At 39.5% G+C, this 19,163-nt stretch overlaps 1 protein-coding gene across 8 annotated transcripts in view; it reads left to right on the forward strand.

Annotated features, from left to right (window-relative positions):
• RTKN2 (rhotekin 2) overlaps window positions 1–17,056 on the forward strand; it is a 186,058-nt gene extending 169,002 nt beyond the window's left edge. For all 8 annotated transcript variants that reach the window (XM_052676625.1, XM_052676627.1, XM_052676626.1 and 5 more), the window contains 6 exons: window positions 862–956; window positions 2,470–2,576; window positions 3,520–3,651; window positions 10,944–11,109; window positions 13,042–13,149; window positions 14,699–17,056. In XM_052676625.1, coding sequence (XP_052532585.1) covers window positions 862–956; window positions 2,470–2,576; window positions 3,520–3,651; window positions 10,944–11,109; window positions 13,042–13,149; window positions 14,699–15,234 — 1,144 coding nt within the window. In that variant the 3' untranslated portion in view covers window positions 15,235–17,056. The remainder of the gene's footprint in view (window positions 1–861; window positions 957–2,469; window positions 2,577–3,519; window positions 3,652–10,943; window positions 11,110–13,041; window positions 13,150–14,698) is intronic.
• Window positions 17,057–19,163: the final 2,107 nt, after the last annotated feature.

A 19,163-nucleotide genomic window follows, 5' to 3' on the forward strand; every position in this document is an offset into this window, starting at 1 on the left:
ATACTAGTTTATTCCAAGAGCTGCATTCCACATGCACTGTGCTGAATTGCAAATGTGATTTTTTTTTTTTTTCCCCAGCTTTTTTTCCCCCCTAGGCAAAGTCTAAACCAAAGATACAACGCTGTGATACCTGTAAGCACAATAAGTGAAAGAGTCCTTTGTGCCGCAAAACTGGCTGTAGGATTTCTACAGATTTCTTCTGCTATACGCAAAGAAACAAACTATTGGATACTATTCTGTATAAGTGTGTGCATAACCACTTCTATGAAGTCTACAGCCAAAGCAAAAGAGCAGAGCAGCCTGGAAACGCAGTATAGATTTTAATTGTGAAACTTGTGTTTTCGGAGCAAGTTCATCACCTGTTTCTCTGTTGCCTATAGGATACATTTTTGCACTCATTTCTGAGTTAGGCCTAGGGTCAAAAGCTGCAAACCTATCAGAAGTTCCTTGGTGTCTGAGTAGAGAAGAGAGATGCTGTTAGTGTCCTTGGGCTGCAGGAGGCTTGGAAAGCACAGGCCTTGTGTCTGGGGTTGCCAGTGCAGACAGGCAGCTGGAGGCACTGCGCTGATGGGGCTCTGTGGCATTGGCCTGGAAGTCACGGGGTGGGAGGAACCGGAGGTGCTGTGCGGGGCAGAGGCAGGAGGTGAGGATGTGGCCATCAGCTGAGCATGCTGGGGAGCAGTTCTGTGGGAAGGGGCTGGGGGTGGCAGCCTGTGGCCACGGACAGCTGCTGCCTTGCATCTCGGCATGTCCCTGTAAGCAGATGTGTTATCTCGGGCATCCATAGGCTCCCTCTAGTTACTGTCCATACAATACAAAGCAGAAATGACTTAAAACGTGCCCTTTTTTTCCCACATTTAGTGGAGCAAAGTACAGTTTACTAGCATATACCACTTTGGGGCTGGAGAGTGCCAAGGACAGTTTCAGGACCCACAACCTTACCATTACAGGAAATGGTAAGTACATATGGTAGCAATTTAAGGAAATAAAAACCCAGTAATATTTTGCATTTCTCTTGTAAACTAAAGAGTTTAAAGAGATTATTTTTCTTGATACTTAATATAGAACAACTTAAACAAAATATTTAACTGTTCTAAAACAAGCATCTATACACAGCTGAGTAAACTATAAGTTGAGTACAATTTCAAGTCCAGAGGAAAATTTAATTCATTTGGGAGTTTCTTCTGTTATTTGCATCTTGATCTTAAGTGAGTTGTACCCATGTATACAAACTATTTCCCCCTTTCTCACAACTAAGGGAGGGTATTGGAGCGAAGAACAGCTTTTTCCTCTGTAGTCGAAACAAAAGTGTATTTAAAAAAAAGCAACTTAATTTGAGCAGGACACAGGACAAAAACGTGCACTTGCGATTTGCCTTGATAGCTGTATTTCAGCTGTGCGACACACAGGTTGCTGGTAGCAGTCAACCAGGATGCCAGCTTGGTGACTATGCTGCAACTGTAGGTGATATTTCAAGAAACTGAAGTACAGTTCTTTGTACTTCATCCGTGTTCCCAAAACTATCGTCCTTCCTGCAATCCACCCTTCAGTCCTCCTCGTTAAATTAAGATGTGCAACTTTGTATTTCACTCATTTCTGGTAACTTCATTTTTTCACATGGGTAAACTTGACCTGAAAAGAAAATTTGATTATTTACACTACATTATTCTGAATAAGCACAGACAGAGCATTTGTTTCTCAACAGGTTAGAATAATTCTGTGTATCTTTGATGCAAATTTCTACTTCACATTCTTGTTTTATTTCATTAATGTGCATAACTCACTCTGGTGAGGAATTACATATCTGGATATTTTGTTTCATTACAAGCATTTCTAAACCACGACTAAAGACAGAGTAATGTCAATGGAAAGTTGCATTACCTGCTTCTAATTACAGAAGAGCATGTTTTTTACATGGCGAAGCTGAGCAGTTTTTTGCTAATTCCTTGGAATCATGAATGCTTTTCTAGTTGCATGACAAGACAGCTACAAATTCTGTCTTAAAAACCAATCTGAAGCAAAATGCTTACATGTAAGAAGTCACGTGCCGTGATGGGAAGCGCTTAGGAATCCTACTTAGATGAAGTACCAAAGTGATTATCTTCCAAAGTGGTGTAGAGGTGTTGGTGTTGTTTTTGTAAGAATAACTTGTTCTTGCAGAACAGTATTTCTGTTTTTATTTAAATCCTTTTAGAACTTCTGATAATTTTTAATAAAAAACTTACTGAAGACTAAGAATCAGTTTTACTTTAATCCTACAGGATGAGATCTCTTTTCTTACATGTAAAGAATGCTTACTCATATTCATGATCTGAAAGTAAAGATGAGTATTAAAAGCTAAGCTGTATTTACGGGAAGTATTCAGAACTCTGAATACTGAATACTCTTTTTTTTTTTTTTTTTTTTTTTTTTACCTCTTTCTTTCTTTCTTGTTTTTTCTTTTTTCTCCTGTCTGCTCCTTTCCCCCAGAGGAATCTTCTTTTTGGCTCCCCCTGTATGGAAACATGTGCTGCCGTTTAGTTGCTCAGCCTTCCTGCATGGCTAGAGATATGATGACAGGATTTCTGAATCAACAGGTAAAAAAAGGTCTTGCTTGTGTTTCCATGCTCTTCTGGTAGCAGTCACCAACAGTCCACGGTTAAAACATTTCTGGTTTTCCCAGAGTGGTTCCTTCTTCCCTGTTCTGCCTAGAGCGAGGGAGGACATCTCATAGTTACAGTTTATAAACAGCATCGTCAGTGGCTAAGAATCAATAAATCAATGTTTTCTTGGTGTGCTTATCAATAAAACCATTTGGGCTGCTAGATACAGGTTGAGTTGTTCCAGAATCTGTTTAGCCTGGCACTTAATAGCAGCAGTCCTAACGGTCTCTTGGCTTTTACCCCCATACGTGTCACTCACTGTCTTAGCATGGTGAACTGAGCGGGGAGCAGCAGTTAAACTCATCCCTCCAAAAGCAATTACTGTGAGCTCACTTTACTTCTCTGTTCTGATTCATTGCACAACTAGGCAAACAAGAAGGTGTGAGCAGAGGGCTGAAGGCCACCAGACAGGAGTGCCACGTTGTAGGCTCTGGTCTCATCATGAAATTAAAATGTATTTATGAATGCTGTTCAGAAAATTATTTTAAGAACATCTTTGAACGTACCACACGCTTCCAATGTTAAATACTCTTTTTATTTCTTCTGTTGTTTAATTAACGTAGCAAATAAAGGTGGGCTTTGTCCTTATTGTAGACACATTGTTCTACGCTTTGTTCTGTGTGAAACGGCAGATTCTGTGTTGGGTCATAAGTGAATCTGGGAAAACTGTAAAATGCCAAAAGACATTTAGAAGTATTGGTAGCATTTCAAAAAGCACTGATTCTGAAGTGTTCTGCAACAGAAGGTCTTTCTTTTAGGAAAGAATTGATTCAGCGTGGAGAAGTTTTGATCACGCGGGCTGATTGGTGTATACCTCACAGTGTGCTCTTAATTTGTAGTTTGTGTCTGGCAATTTCTGACTACTTCTTCCCTTTAGCAAATGATAGGAAATCTAACCAGCTGGAGGAGGCTGTATTGCGTACTGAGAGGTGGAAAGCTCTCTTGCTATCACTCACCAGAAGAAATTGAGGCTAAAGTGGAGCCAGCCCTGAGAGTTTCGATCAATAAGGTAAAAATGATAATGTGTAGCTTTTTCTGCTTGCTTGTGTTTTGGTGTTTGTTTTTGCTCTTAATTATTATTCCGAGGGAGGTTATTTCTGTTTTAAGATGCATACGTTTGGGCTCCAAGCTGCTTGTATGCAAAAAGCTCTGTAGGTAGTGTGTCAGTGGGAAATGCTGCAGCAAAATTTCCAGTCACTGAAATTTCTTTGCAAGGGTGTTACATTTCTTAGCAGCAGATGTAAGTTTCTTCTGTTGCACTAAACTGGTTAACATACAGGTAAAAAGGATGTTGTTTTCTTTAGGAAAAATGTGACTTGTTATATGACTGTTCCGTTCCCCGCAGTCCTTCAGCAACATTCTGGGAGGCTTTTGTCCTCAGCAAGGTGAAATTTTAACAAAAGCTTTTTGTTGTTTTATTTTATTCTGCCCCAGTCTTAATTAGAGGGAGGATTGGAAAATTGCTCAAAATATTTTAGTGTCTTAAAATAAGCTGCTTTTCTTAATACTGGTTTTGTACAGGGCACATAACTTTGGAAGTTCTGTTCTCTATGATGGTATTACTTCTGTTTTTCATAGTCTAATAGGCAAAGTCTGGATTTAAACCTTTACATCAAAATTCTTCTACTTGACTAAAGATGCATTAAGTATTTAATTTTAAACAACTATTTATGTGTTCACTTTATGGATGTTATTGGAAGGACCTTCTAGAATGAAGAGCATTAGAGTGAACAGGTGCTTTTAAAAGCTGTTTCTGTGCAGTCATCAAGAGTTAGTGTCACATAAGGATGAGCAGAGGAATTTAATGTTGTTTGCAGTTGGCCTAGCTGGGTTCATCTTTCCTAAGCAGAAACATTTGGAAACTGTTAAGCATGGGTTGGTCTGGATTCTGGTGTTGCACTTCTGTGGCTGCTTGATGCCAGCACTGGCTCGAAAAGAAGCATTCCCCCCAGCCAGTCGCTTCCTCTGGCCGCTGTGTGCTTCATGCTGGGCAGGCAGTAGGGCAGCTGACTGATAAGCTGGACTAGGGAACTGAAGTGAGTTAAAATTAGCTTATCTTGGGGGGAGGAGGACGGCTGGCTTCAACCGTGCTTCTCCTTAACGCAGTCTTTTATCTAGATCCCTACATGATCACATGAGTGCTCGTATGGTACAAGGAAGGAGCTAGGGCGAGACTGGTGCTGTATAGGGCCATGAAGTAACAAAGAACTGCTTCTGACAACAGCACTATCAGCTCTTGTTGGCTTTAAAGTTTCTCAAAAATATGATTCATTTTCACCTTGAGTAATTCTTCTTGTATATAAACAAAACATTTAAGCTAGAGATAACAAGGTAACCTGCTTTCGTGCGCTAACACTTCACGTGCTAAGATTTAAATTGATACCTAATTAAAAACACACTTCTCCCAGTGTCTTGTATTCTAACAAAGCCATTTTTTTTCTTCCAGTTTACTTATTTACTTGTAAAAAAATGTTTTGACATGATACATACTTAAACAATTTTAGTTGTACACCTCTTCCGTCACTTCTAATTGCGTCAACTGAACTTCAATGAAACTGTATTTTCCAGTTGTTCACAATATCTGTGGGGAAATGGCCAGGTTCAGTGAAACACGGAGTGACCACATCCGTATTTTAAAATGTGAAGGAAGTATTTTTGAAAATTGTCTGTCAGAATCTCTGTCTGTTCTTTCCTTAGGGGTTGCTGTTTTGGTCTGTATCCTTACTTTGCTTCTCCTTTTCAAATAACCATGTTCTCCTAAGGGGTTTTACTTCTCTGAGTTACCAGCACACTTAGAATCTAAAATCCAGCTTTTAATGGGAGTCTGTCTGTATGTTGGCAGTTTACCTTTACAGGTAACGTACACAATGTACATAAATCATGTGTATTACACCATTTTGCCAAAGTACCAAGCTGTTGGAAAATACGACCATGAATCCTTCTTTAATTCAAATTAAAGCCAGAAAGAAAACAAAGCAATTTAAAACATATTTGAATACTTTACTATTTAAACAGTTTCTCTTGAAAATAATGTAACGGCTGTGGATTTTCTGATTCGTTTGTTGTGAAACTTGTGACATAAATGAAAATGAGCTAATCATATGGGCTTACTGCTACGTGTTGTTACTGAAACAGCAACTTCAAAATCAAAGTTGAGACTGAAAATTAACTCTAGATGTTCTAACTAAAATCTCTTCTGGTTGCATCTGGTATTGTTACTTGTAATGTGAAGCTGATCCTCTCCATGTAATTGAAAGAGACTTTCTGGAAAGTAATCAAGTCATATGGATTTATGAGGAACTCTGGAAAATAATCATACTGATAGTCTTATTTCCCTTTCCTTTGAATTGAGACTTGAAGAAGCTATGAAGACCACCAGAGTCATTACTTTAACTTCAAATGCCTTCACTGCTACCACTGTTGAGCAATAATAGTTCTGCAGTTCCTATTATGCAAGTGTTACTATTATTGTTCCAGCTAAGTGTGATTATAACATATTATATTGCACAACTAAGTAGAGAAATTGTGTTTTCTCGAGCAAAGAAAATTAGCTGGAATCCAACTTGAACAAGGAATATTCCTAATGGACCAATTCCTAATATTTTCTTTCTGTTTCTTTGTTTGCTTTGCTTTGAAGTGAATGATAAAGGCTTTGCCTACACCTGGTAACTGGTGTATGTGCCAGCACTTCACACTTATTGCTCAGTATCCTGAATACATACATACCCTATTGTATCCTCTTCTAAATTATAGAACTTTCTCTGTGCACTGCATGCGGGAAGCTTCAGGAATTCTGGGACGTGGCTTCTGGTTAACACAGAACATAGCTGACATGATTTCCTTCCTGGCGAATTTTGCCAGCACGATCTTTGGTCTGGTGCCATGCGGCGCAGCAGGCGCAGAGCTATCGCTGTGCTGGTACTCGCTGTGGTGGCAAGCAGGATGAGGAACAAATGTCTGCAGCCTTCAGTTGCTAAGTTCTTGTTGGAACATGTTTTGGGCTCTAGGTCAGGTAGAGAAATTCACTGGAAAATGTAGCGATGGCTCCGGCAGCATAACTTCACAGGGGATCTTGCAGTATTTTTGGGAAACTGGGAAGTTTATCTTGGGACTGGAACAGAGGGTATCAAGTTCATGGCAATGTGAACACTTCGGGAACACGCAATGCAAGCAATACTCACTACCTCTGTCAGGCAACTCCAGCACTGGTGAAGCAAGAGCAGACCTGAAAATCAGTGCTCTGTGTAGTGTACTTACGTCCCACTGGCTGGTTTAGATGAGCCTTCACAGGTGAAAATTTATAGGGAAATCAAAAATTAGTTAAATGTCTCCAGATATCTGGCATCTTCTGTCATGTTGCTCAACTTGCTTCTGCAATTGCTTGAAAAAGATGGTGGGTGCGGGTAGGGAAAGCAGACAGTGCCTGCATAGAACACGTGGACCTTGTAACACATGCTCAAATGGAGTCACTAGGAAGCTATGCTTTATAGCTCCCTGGTGCTCCTCAGAGTGCTGGTTGGTCATACAGTAACATCACCTCCTTATCCTGCCTTTAAGTTGCTGCACTGAATTGAAGACAGCCATGATGACGCAGTGATCCTAACGTTACTCTTCCATATTATGCTTATCATCCTGCAAGCGTGTGAATGTTATGGTGATACAAGCTCACAAAACAATGGAGATGAAAGGAGGAAATGTAGCTAACATGGTAGATTCAGACTTGCACTAATATTTTAAAAAGCCATAGTTTTACATTCATCAAACACTCCTGTTTGCCTTAAAACAATTTACAGCAGGAGCCAACAATTGTATTTTGTTTCCAATGTTGCTTTTATTTCTTGCCTTGTTTCTTGGTACTAAAATCACAAAGGAAGACTGTTATATGCAATTTGGTTTGTTTCATCTTAGAACAGATACACAGAACTGAATTTTTGACTTCTCAATATTTTTCTCAAGAACTGCAATTTGTCTTAAAATGATCTTTACAAACTCTGCTCCTCAGTGCTTCAGAACTGGCTCAGCAGTAAGGGGCTGCCTCAGCAATAAAACGCTTCTCTCTTTTTTTGTTTTTGTTTAACTCTGCTTAGTAGATGAGCTTTCCAGATGAGCTCATCAGGCAAAACCTTTTTTGATTTGAAGGAGAAAGATATTGTACAATCAATGAATGTACAAATGTCATGGGACGTACCGGAGAGCTTGGCTACACAGTTGTCACACCAAAGCAGAAAAGACCGGATGCTTACCCGTATCCTGGGCTCACTTATGAAACTTCAGCAGAGTGGATCTCCAGAAGAGATCCTTCCCCGCTGGCAGTCAGCTCTTAAATAGGTCTAGGAGAGGTGCAGCCAGGCTCCACCCCTTCTGGCAGCTCAGGTGAATTGCCTTCACTGTGCTCCCATGGCTGACTCACGGCTCGCCTCAGGTGATCATCAGAGGTTCAGGCCGTGACTCAGCAGTTCCCGTACAGATGTGTAAGTGAAGACTCATATTTACCTTATGCTAAAAGAAAAAAGTCATTTTCCTTATCTTCAAAGAAAATTAATCTTTTGCACATAGTCAGGATGTACAACTGCCCTCAGCCTCTCTGAAGTTTCTGAGTTTCCTCTGGGCTCAGCTCAGTTTTTCTTACTCCAACTGGCTGGTTGTTCCGGGCTTTACAGGAGTGGTAATGGAATTGGTTCTGCTGTCTGTGAGATCGAGGAACGCGGAGCAGTGCTATGGATAACATGATACTTTAAGGCAGTTCACTTTTTTATTTTTAAGAAGAAGTGGGCTTGTGGTGTAATTTACCCAAGCTTGGCATATTCATCAGCCCATTACTGTAATGGCACCTCGTATCACTCTTTAAATATTCAAACATCAGGTATAGATTGTTGCTTGAGGATTTATCTCCTTTGAATAATAACGCAGTTATGGGATAAAACCTGGAGCAAACATCATTAAATAAACTTGTGTGTATGGTATGCTTGAAGTTCTTACCTGTCAAACGTTAATCTATTTGATTTAATTTTTTGCTGGTATCTATGGTTACCTGAGTTAATGGGACATAGAGCACTTATGGATGAATTACTTCATCTCCTATTTTTAGACAGAAGAATTTAAATGAGCATATCCATCAGATATGCTACAAGCAGCTGTTATGATTTCAAACAGTTACTGAAGTAATGCAGTGAAAATCTGGGGAATATTCTTGAGAATAACTTTTGTTTTCTGACGATCAGAACTAGACCTATCCCCATGGGTTCTCACATGTAAACTTAATTTCTATTGGTTTCTATTTGACATCTGCAGTGCAAGTCTGACATCTGGTTGAACGCTGCTGTAGTAGGGAAAGTGGCTGATCTGTCCCCACTGTATTTTAAGGTGTGTCCTCAGTCTACTCGGACATTAGATTTGCTGCCCACCCAGCTGCTGAACACAGTGCTGGCTTTAGCTATCAGCTTCCTTCCAAATGCAGAGTGCTCCCCAAGCCAGGGGACACCCCTGCATGGCACAAGGCCTCTGCATGTTCTCAGTGCGTGTTAGGCAGCTCCCTTTCCTTCCAGGCTCCAGCGCTGGCCAGTAAGGTGCTGCCTGGTTCCTTGGTGCAGGAACTCATCACCCCGTCGAGATTTGGGCCGAGGCTGGGCTGCTCTCCTGGATGTGCGAGTGTTGTAACAGGACTTTGCTTGCTTGGCCAGGCGGAAGTGTATGTGCAGAGATGTTGCGGGCGTTCTGCTTCTGTTTTTGTAAACAAAGTGGTGTTAATTACTCATTTGTTCACCGTGTTGTTGCAAACAGCAGTGTTGATCAGTTATTTTCTGGAAAAAACTTCTGTTGTGTTTTGTGAGACTTCTAAAATTTTTCAGTGTCTTACACATGAAACCTATGTTTTTTTTTCACTCAATGACAAGTGCTACTTTTTATGGTAGTAAAGGCATAACAAAGAAACCAGATGCAGTTTTATTTTTGTAGTACGTAGTCTGGCTGATAAAATCAGTTGAACTATGTCCCTGAACAGAGGGGATAACCTTGGCTGTAACAGCACTGCTGCATATTTCTGATATTAGTTGAACGTTTGAAGTAACGATTCATTAGTTCTGAATGATTTATGCTGCATTTGTCATTGTTTTTAATTATTTATATTGCCCTAAATAAGGCAAAACTAAATTCTGAAACGACAAATGTTTGGCATTACAGCAAAACTTTTTTTCATGTTGGAAATGGTTTTAAGTTGAGAGAGGGAAGATCTAGGTTGGATGTAAGGGGAAATTCTTTACAGAGAGAGTGGTGAGGTGCTGGAACAGGCTGCCCAGAGAGGTTGTGGATGCCCCGTCCTTAGAGGTGTTCAAGGCCAGGCTGAATGGGGCCCTGGGCAGCCTGGTGTACATTAAGTGGGGAGGTTTGTGGCCCTGCATGTAGCAGGGGGGTTGGAGGTTCATGATCCTGGAGGTCCCTTCCAACCTTGGCCATTTTGTGAAACTTGTTGAGTGGAACTGTATGAATAGCTTAAAATGATAGAGGCCTTTCCCAACCTTAATGATTCTAAGATCGAGTCCAACCATGAGCCCATCTCCACCACGTCCCCAAGTGCCACCTCCACAAGTTTCTTGAACACCTTCAGGGCTGGTGAGCCTACTGCCTCTCTGGGCAGCCTGTGCCAATACTGCATCACTCTTTCTGAGAAGATATTTTTCCTCATATCCAACATGAACCTCCCCTGGTGCAACTTACGGCCATCCTGAACTTTCTTAGCACTCTTGACAACTTCTACAAATGCTCCTTTAAATGGAGACATGATGAGTATCTGAATAAATTTCCTTTTGCAGTTGCCTTTGCCCTGAATGTCCTGAGTCACTGAAATTCAAGTAAAATACATACATTCAATAAGAATAAAAAATTGCAAGATGTGTAGTAGGAGACCTAACTGTGAAAAAGTGATTGTCCAGATGAAGATTTTGGAGAAAAAGAGCTTGCTTGCTATTGTTCTATGTTTTTCACCCAACAACTGTGAAAAGTGATGCATGAGAACAGCTGGTGAAAGTACTGGGAGGGGAATCACAGAATGTACATTCTGTAATTACAATAATTCTGTTCCATTCTTTTTTTTCATATATTGTATCATTTAAATTGTTGTGCGAGAAAATACTTTTATAAGCGATTCCTGACCTTAGTTCCTTTTTCCCTTTTTTTTTTTAAATTGGAGATTAATCTGAATTAGGTAGGAAGGCCAAATTATACTCCCATTATGCTGTCACTGGCCATAGTCTTGTAGGTGTTGAGCTGAGGCAATAACTCATTACCACAGTTTGTCATTTTTAGGAAACCAGAATTCAATCTGTGGATAAAGACTCCAAAAGAAGAACCAATAGCTTTTCTGTTATCACCCCCCTGCCTGGAGAGGCTGCAACGCAACTTTTTGCTACTGACAGTAGGGAAGAGCTTCAGAAGTGGATGGAGGCTTTCTGGCAGCACTTCTATGATCTGAGTAAGTAAGCAAGCAGTGCTAGCATTGCGCCCTTCCTGAAGGATGTTATGTAACATCAAAGGAATCTTTGAACAATTTCAATCACAATTGCCTCATAATCCTTTGTTTGCAACGATGCGAAGAAAAATGTCCTTTGGAATAGTATTAGGTGGTGGTCATAGCTATTGGGAGACAAATATCCGCACGTTCAGTCTGGCTTTTTGCAGGAAACAAGAAATAACTGTGTCCACAAATCCAAAGTAACTTGACCTCTTTTAGCAGCATTCTAGATGATTTTTAAAGGACTAATAAACTCTCACTATCTCTTCCTCCACTTAGCTGAGTGGGGCTCCTTCTGCCTGCACACCCTTATCAGGTTTGTTGGTTTTGTGAGATTCTGCAAGACTGAAACCTTTGGGCCTGGAAGCCTTAATGGGAAATAGTGAAGATGCAGGATCCATCTGGGGCCTTGGCAAGGATTCAGCTTCAGCCAGTCCTTGCGAGTAGAAACATGTATATTCCTTACCCAGCAGTATTATGTATTAATTAAGTTGCAGTTTGCTGTGTTAAGGATTGATTTTGCTGGTAATTCTCAGGTTTTGGTATGGTACCCCTTGCCACAAGGGCATTTGCTCACGTAGCCACAGTCCCATCCATTCATGCAAACACACACTGCCTGCTGGAAACTGGTGACAGCTCTAACATGATGCAAGTGAGGTAAATTGATACCCTGAATTTTTTATTTTCCATGTTAAAATGTTTGAAGATCTTCAGTTTAGTTTGGGCTTTACTTTCTCCAGTAAGCTGTCTTAATGACCTTGGTAACCTCTGTAATAAAGCTGTTCTTACAGCAAGAAACGAGTTTCTTCTCGTATAAGACAGCAAAATGGTTTTCAGGTAGCATACCATGGTTCTTGTTTAACACCATGTATTAACTATAGAAACTATACAGACTAATTTGTCTTCATCTTTTTCCTCTGCTTTAGTAGTTGACTCATAGGTTTACTAGGAGCAGAGAACAGCTGACAGTTATTATGCTGTCACTGACAAAATACAGTTGAATCCTGACAGTCACTTTCACCAGGGCAGAAAACAGAACCAGCTCAATTGATGAAATGCCAGTGTTTAATCAGAGGCCACACCGAACAAATCAGTGAACAGAGGTTTTCTTATGTGGGTGTTGTAGTTTGTAGTTCTACTCCTTTTTCTCTGAGCTACAAGAAGAGGTTTTATCAATTACAGAAAACACCAAGCAAAAACTAGGGCATCTTCTTTAAATTAGCTGTGGAGTGGGGTAAAAGAACTACTACTTATTCATTATAGATAGAATACCCATAGATTTTTTTAAAGACATTTTCCTTAGGTACAGAAAAAATGGGTCACTTACCATTTAAATGCCTTTTTTTTTTTTTCTTCAGTGGTTCTAAAAAATCTCTTAAAACTAATGTGCTTGGAAAACTTGGAATGATTGGTATGAACAAAGTAATTTTACTGTGCCTTGTTTTCCTTAAGGTCAAAATCTATTAATAGTAAAAGAGATTTCCTTGTCTGCTGGCAGATAAAAGGCGAGTTACCCTTTATGAAAGACAAAACTGTTCCTTTACTATAGTGGTTGTGTAACACCCAGCTTGCAGTATGTTGATAAGTTATGATTTTTTTTCTGGTGAATTTATACTGGGTTGGGGGTTTGAAGGCAAATTATGATATTTAATCATTATGGTATAACAGTACTGTTGGGATGCTTCAATTAAAGGTGGTAGCTCATAACTTCTGTGCTAAAAGTCGTAATTAATTAAAAGTTGAAAATACTGAAAATGCATCTTGAGCATTCCTGCTAAGTAAAAGTAGATGCTTACTGTTTGGTATTGCTTTGGAGATGGGTTGTGTTAGGAAACTAATGACTTCGGTTTTTTCAGGCTGAAGTTCCAATCACTGTTCTCTTTTCTCTCTCAGGCCAGTGGAAACATTGCTGTGAAGAACTTATGAAAATTGAGATTATGTCACCACGGAAACCACCTTTGTTCCTGACTAAAGAAGCGACCTCTGTCTACCATGATATGAGTGAGTGGGATTTGTCTTTTCAAGTTGCAGGGTAACAGAAACAACATTGTCTGCATTGAGATGGCTTCTGGTGTTGATGTTGAAACGCTGGGTTTTTCAAGGGCAATTGAGACAATGAAAGAGCAACATAATTGCATACCAAGGAGTTCATGTTAAATCTGAATTTGTAATTGCACCATTTTATTTATTTATTTATTTATTTAACCTTGAACCAGAAAATCTGTGATCTGAACTGTAAATAGGGAGACCTGAACACGAGAAACAAAGCCACCACTAGAAATAAATGCTCACTGTGGGAGTAGTATAAAGCACAAGGAATGTAAAGGCAAAATGGTCTCATCTAAAAAATTAAAATTATTTAAAAATTAAAAAATGAAATAAAAATTAATTTGCTCTTCTTAACACTACTTTAAGGCTTACCTAACTTAACTTACCTACTATTTTTTCTTAATAACGTTGAAAAATATGCTCAGAAAATACCTGGATTGTATGTAAGACTTAGTTTTGCAGAGCAAAATAGTTTGCAACAGGATTATTTTAATAGTTTCATTACAGAAATAATATTTACTGACTAGAAAAAGTAGGTCACTGTTTTAATGGATCTAATGCAGTAATGGCTGAAAAACACTGTGCGGCTATAAATGCCTGACTGCTTGCTGCTTGAGATTGGAATTGTGAAGATGCTCAAAATGCCGTGTGGGTCATCGAGCTCCTGTGCATCAGAGCAGCCAGCAGTCACAATACTACCTCAGCTGTGAACGCAGAGCGGGAAGGCAGTAAATCAACTATACAGAAGTTCCATGAAGGTAATGCTGTAGTATAATTCTGCTGATGCTCAAATATATCGGTGTGGAGCAGAACACAAACTCTGCTTCATTCTTAATATACCAGTGTTTTTCTGCTTATTGACAGTATTCATAGGTAAAATCCTGTGTTTAAAATTGTGTTTAAAATCCTTAACGTGCGACCTGAAATAGAAAAGATATTGCTTCTGTTTTAAAGGCTAGCATTATTGTGGTCTACCTAGAAAATTCAATATGAGAGATCAGAAATGGGGCAAGAGTCTTAAAGCACATAGAGAAAAATGGTATATGTAAAGACGTTCAATTTTCTGCAGGCTGGAGGCACAGGAATATTTAGTCATACATTTTTCCATGCACCTTGTGTAAAATGAAAATTTCAAAGTGCTGTACAGCAAAATATATCTATTATGAAGATTGTGTCTCTGTGTGTGTGCATATATATGTATGTATGTCTATATATATATTTGTAATTTTTTTTCAGCTTTTGCTTGGAAAGAAGGATCAATTCCTACTCTGTTCTCTCAACACCAGCTGTCATGAAAACAGTTCTCTCCTGTCCCCCAGCTTTCTCTTATGAAAGCATATGTAATCTTTTCCATTTCTTCCATTAATACGCTTAATAGCAGTCCAGGTTTCATGAGACATGGTTAATACAGTTTTGTATTCTGAACAGTAATAAAATAGAGAGGAGTAAAGTCATGGGTAGCATTTTAATCTGAGTTAATTGCTGTCCCTTAAAATTACAGGCATTGATTCTCCAGTGAAACATGAGGGCTTAGCTGATATCACACAAAGAAAAATTGAAGAGAGTGATGGTGAGTTCCTGCTTTGCCAGCAAAAAGAGCCTGCGTCTTCCTTCTGGGCTTCACTCTTTGATGGATCTCACGAGATGGTTGTTCAGAAAAATATGCATACTGCAAGTCCTAATGATGGCAGAGGGAAGAAAAGAAGAGCTCCACCTCCACCCTCTGATAAACCAGCGTACAATGCAAAAGCACGTGGGAACGCAGAGGAACGGGACAAGGAGAACTGGGAGAGGCCTGATGGCACATCTTGCAGTTCTTTAGATTCAGTGTTATCTATGGAAACACAACAGTTGCAGGCACCCGCTGCTGCTCCTCGCAGAATCTGTCCTTGTAGGAAAAACAGTTTGGCTGACCATAGGAATCCTGTGTCTTTGGTTACTAAAACAGAGTCTGAAACCAAACCGGTACCAACCCCTAGACAGAAATGCATCACACAAGTGCTAGACCCTAGGTCACGGTTACAGCCACAGACTTAATTACTGGCTTAGAAAATTCCCTGGAATTTTAAGTTCTTCAGCCTTATACTGCAACTTCTGAGTGAAAATTAGTATTGGCATATAGTTTCTAAATACTGAGGCTAAAGCCTTGTTGCTTGGTTGCTTTGTTGTTCTGTTTCTCTGTTTTTGGTCTTTTATCTAGAACACTACTACTAGCTGCATTATTCATTTACTTGTTATTGCTAACATCTGAATAATTACACAAATAATGGGGAAGGGTTTATCTCTATCTCAAATAATGATGCTATTTTTGAAACAGTGTTTCAGTACTTTTCCCTTGAAAAACTGTCAGTATTCAGGGTATCTCAGTGTCTGTGCTGCAGGGATTTTACTGTGGGCATTTCCCAGTCCCTCTGCTTATCCCGTCTGCAGCTCCTTAAACTGATTCAACAGGGAATTTCAGATATTCAACACCAGTCTCCCAGAACTGATTTTCCTGTGCTTCGTGCTTGGTTTCACCTGAAATATTCCCATATCTCCCTCAATGTTTAAGAACTGCTGCTTGTAAGATAATGTGCTGTGAACAGTTACTGCACACTTCTGAATGGCTCTGGATGAGTTTCTGAAGCAGTGCTACCCATTTAACGGGATCTCTGTGGTCCTCTGTGCTGCGTGCACGTCTGAATGGACTGCGCCTGTCTGCGTACGAGCAAGAATGGAATCCATCAGTATGGTTTACTTTGGACTAACACAAACACGTCAAAGCAGTACTGCCTACGAATACCTATTTGGGATTTTTTTTTTTAATCTTTTTTTTTGATGAATGAGGCTTTGTAGCATCACTCCTCCTTCACGGAACTTCTCAGCTGTTCCTTGTAGATAGCTTTTTGTAAAGGTGACGGCATTACTGGTAAACAAATAGGTTTTTTATTTCCCCACTCATTTTTAAAAAAGAGAACAAATTCTTCAGTTGAAAATATTGAACTCTGATGTTCTTTCGTCACCATTCGCCATTTTTATAAGAAGTGTGGGTTATTATGGTTCCTGTGGCACCTGCAAAAAATCTATTTATGCAGAAAAGATTCCTTTTTCCTGGATCCACAGCTTAAATATCCAGCCCTTTCCTTGCCTGATGCGTTTCTCTCAGAAGCTGGAACTCAGCCAGGAGCAAAGGTCTGCTTGCAGATTTTCCTCTAGAGCCTTAGTATTCAGACTTGTGTTGAGTCATATCAGCAACTGTATACATACACTTCATTTTTTTTTTTTTTTTTTGAAAGTACAGATGGCTTTGGGAGCTTTACCATTTCTCTGGAAGGTATTGTGTGCGTGGTTGGTTAGTTTGTTTATCTATTTTTTGTCTTTTGCTAAGCTCTTGCTATACAGTTGTAAAGGTATCTGCTGCATTTCCTCAGTAGTTCATTGGCTGTTTGGGACGGAATTTGATGGGCAGGTTTCATTTACAAATCCCTTGGTGGGATTAGAACCCTCTGTTTAAGAAATGTCATTGTTCGTTCTTCATTTAATCACATTCCATTTTCCCTTGGAAACAGCCATAATAATTCTTACAACAAATCGTGCTGTTACTTAAGTGGATGGTTTGTGAATGGTTTATAAATAGGAACAGAAAAACTGAAGAATAACGATGTGATTATGTAAATTAGACACAGTCACTAAGTGGACTGTGCAATTCTGAACAAGAAATAGGGAAAAATAAACATAGGGGAAAGAAGGTGCAGCTGCAGATTATTTAGCTTTAAATCTAGCATTAAATGTAACTCTCCTACAAAAAAAAAAGAATATCTTTTTTCGTGGTAACCCCCTTCCAATTAGTTGCTATATTTCAAAATAAATCTCTTAAATATACGAGGCAAGAAGACAACATAACGAGAATTCATTTTTTAATTCAACAGGCCATTGAATTTCAATGAGCAGTTTCCCTGTTAAATTCAGGAGCTTTGTTTTGAACTACAACATACATATTTTAGGCAGGCATTTAATATTAAATTCTTCAAGTGACGAGCATTCGCCCATCCCTCCTGTTGCAATAGTTAATTACCTCAGGTACGTTTTTCACTTGATTTTTCTATTTGCATTTGTAGCTCCACCTTAAGTTATTTTGGTCTTTTTATGCCTTTGATTGCTTATATTGATCTCTGTAGTATCAGCTTTTCTAATTGCTTGTGTGTAGCTATAAATCATGATTATGTCCCTTTTAACCTTTTCTCTGATGAGATATACTGAATTCCTTAACTTTCCTATGGAAATGAATGCTATCCAAGACTAATTCATCTTCACGTTCTTCTCTGTACTTCTCACATATTTAAATGTTTCTGTGTGACCTCTGAATGAGATGCTACGTGTCAACAGTGATCCAGCAGGACTGTACAGACATAGTGTGATCTTCTTACTCTGATAAATACCTCCCTACCCTATTTCCACAGAAATCACATTATCCTTCTTTTTGCAGAAGCATTACCTTGGATGCTGACTTTTACGGCTCAGGTCCTCTTCAGAGTCTCTTTCTAGAATGTGGTGCTTCGTCCCCTTATTATCCTAACGTATTTTTTCTTGGAAGTATATACTGTATTTTACCAGCCTTAAAATACTGCTTATGAAGCGATCCAGATTGCTGTCTGTAAGTGACCTGTCCCCATTCTTTACTACTCCAGCAGCCTGCATGTCCTTTGCAAATTTATTGCAAGTGATTTTTACAGTTTCTTCCAGATCATTGATTTTTAAAATTGAATGCAAGGCAAGGTTTGTAGAAAGAGGTGATAAGTTTTTATTAGATCGGTGACATGGGTGGGGGTGGGGAAAAGCAAACAGGCCATTGAGTTCATGTCTCTTTTTTCCAAGAGCCTTTAAAAACTGCATAAGACAGAAATTCAGGGCAAGCCTCCATGCATCCTGCTGATTCCCTATGAATACTGCATTTTGAAACTAGTTATCTGTTTTCAGTGCAACAGTCTGTACTGATCTTTATCTGTGACGGGTATTTTAGAGAAACGAATGTTCGTCTGGTGTGCGCCGGGTGCCCCGGGGTCCTAAGGATAACACTTCAGTGCAGGTGTGTTTGTAAGCTCAGCTTACTGGATCAAAGCAAAAAATGCAGCCTGTTGTCTGAGACCTCTTCTCCATGAGGTGGTGTCGATTGACATAGACTCTATCCTTGAGTTAGTCTCATACCATCCATTTCACTGCATTGCCCTGATCACCGTAAGCAAACGAGGCCATTAATTACCCTGATCATCCTCTTTCCGCACAACAGTATTGTTCTTGCAGTCCTAAGAAATGTCATGACACTGCTGAGACTTGTTAAACTAATTACATGTTTAGGCTCCTACAGCTGGAAATGTTTCTGCTACCGAATGTAGTTTCTGCTATTTTAAGCAACCAATATATAATCCCTGTTATGAAGCATCAGTTGACTTCAGGTTTTAATATTTATTGTACTGACTTAGTCTTTTTTCTTTTTTTTCCCCTCATGTGTTGCCTCTTATTACTGCCTTCTCATCTTCTGTTCAGCAGGCTGCTTTCACTGATTAAAAACTGCAGGCTACCAGTGAGCGTTGATCTCAGCAATACAATAACGTCAGTTCTAGGGAAGAGATTTGTACTCTGCTTTTGTCTACTCAAAAGAACATAAATAAAAGTAATAAAGCCAGCAAATTCTAGGAGTATAATTACAAGATATATCTGTGAGGAAAACTTAAATTTTTTTTTGGCTTTTCCACGCGGTGACCAATTATAATATTTCACTAAGACGCTGGTCCCCTTCTAATCATTAGAAGACTTGTTCAGGAATTAGAACTTCTCCATTGTTGTTTGCCTCAAGTGTGCCTGACTGTAACAAGGGCGAAAATTCAGCAGGAGAACTCAATAGCTGAGTCATTTGACTAGCATGTACAGACAGTGCAGAAATAGGAACTAATTCACAAAGGGTGAAGGGAAGTCAGGCAGCCTCCTGC

Source organism: Tympanuchus pallidicinctus, unplaced genomic scaffold, assembly GCF_026119805.1.
Source record: "Tympanuchus pallidicinctus isolate F22 unplaced genomic scaffold, pur_lepc_1.0 scaffold16, whole genome shotgun sequence".
Lineage (NCBI taxonomy): Eukaryota > Metazoa > Chordata > Aves > Galliformes > Phasianidae > Tympanuchus > Tympanuchus pallidicinctus.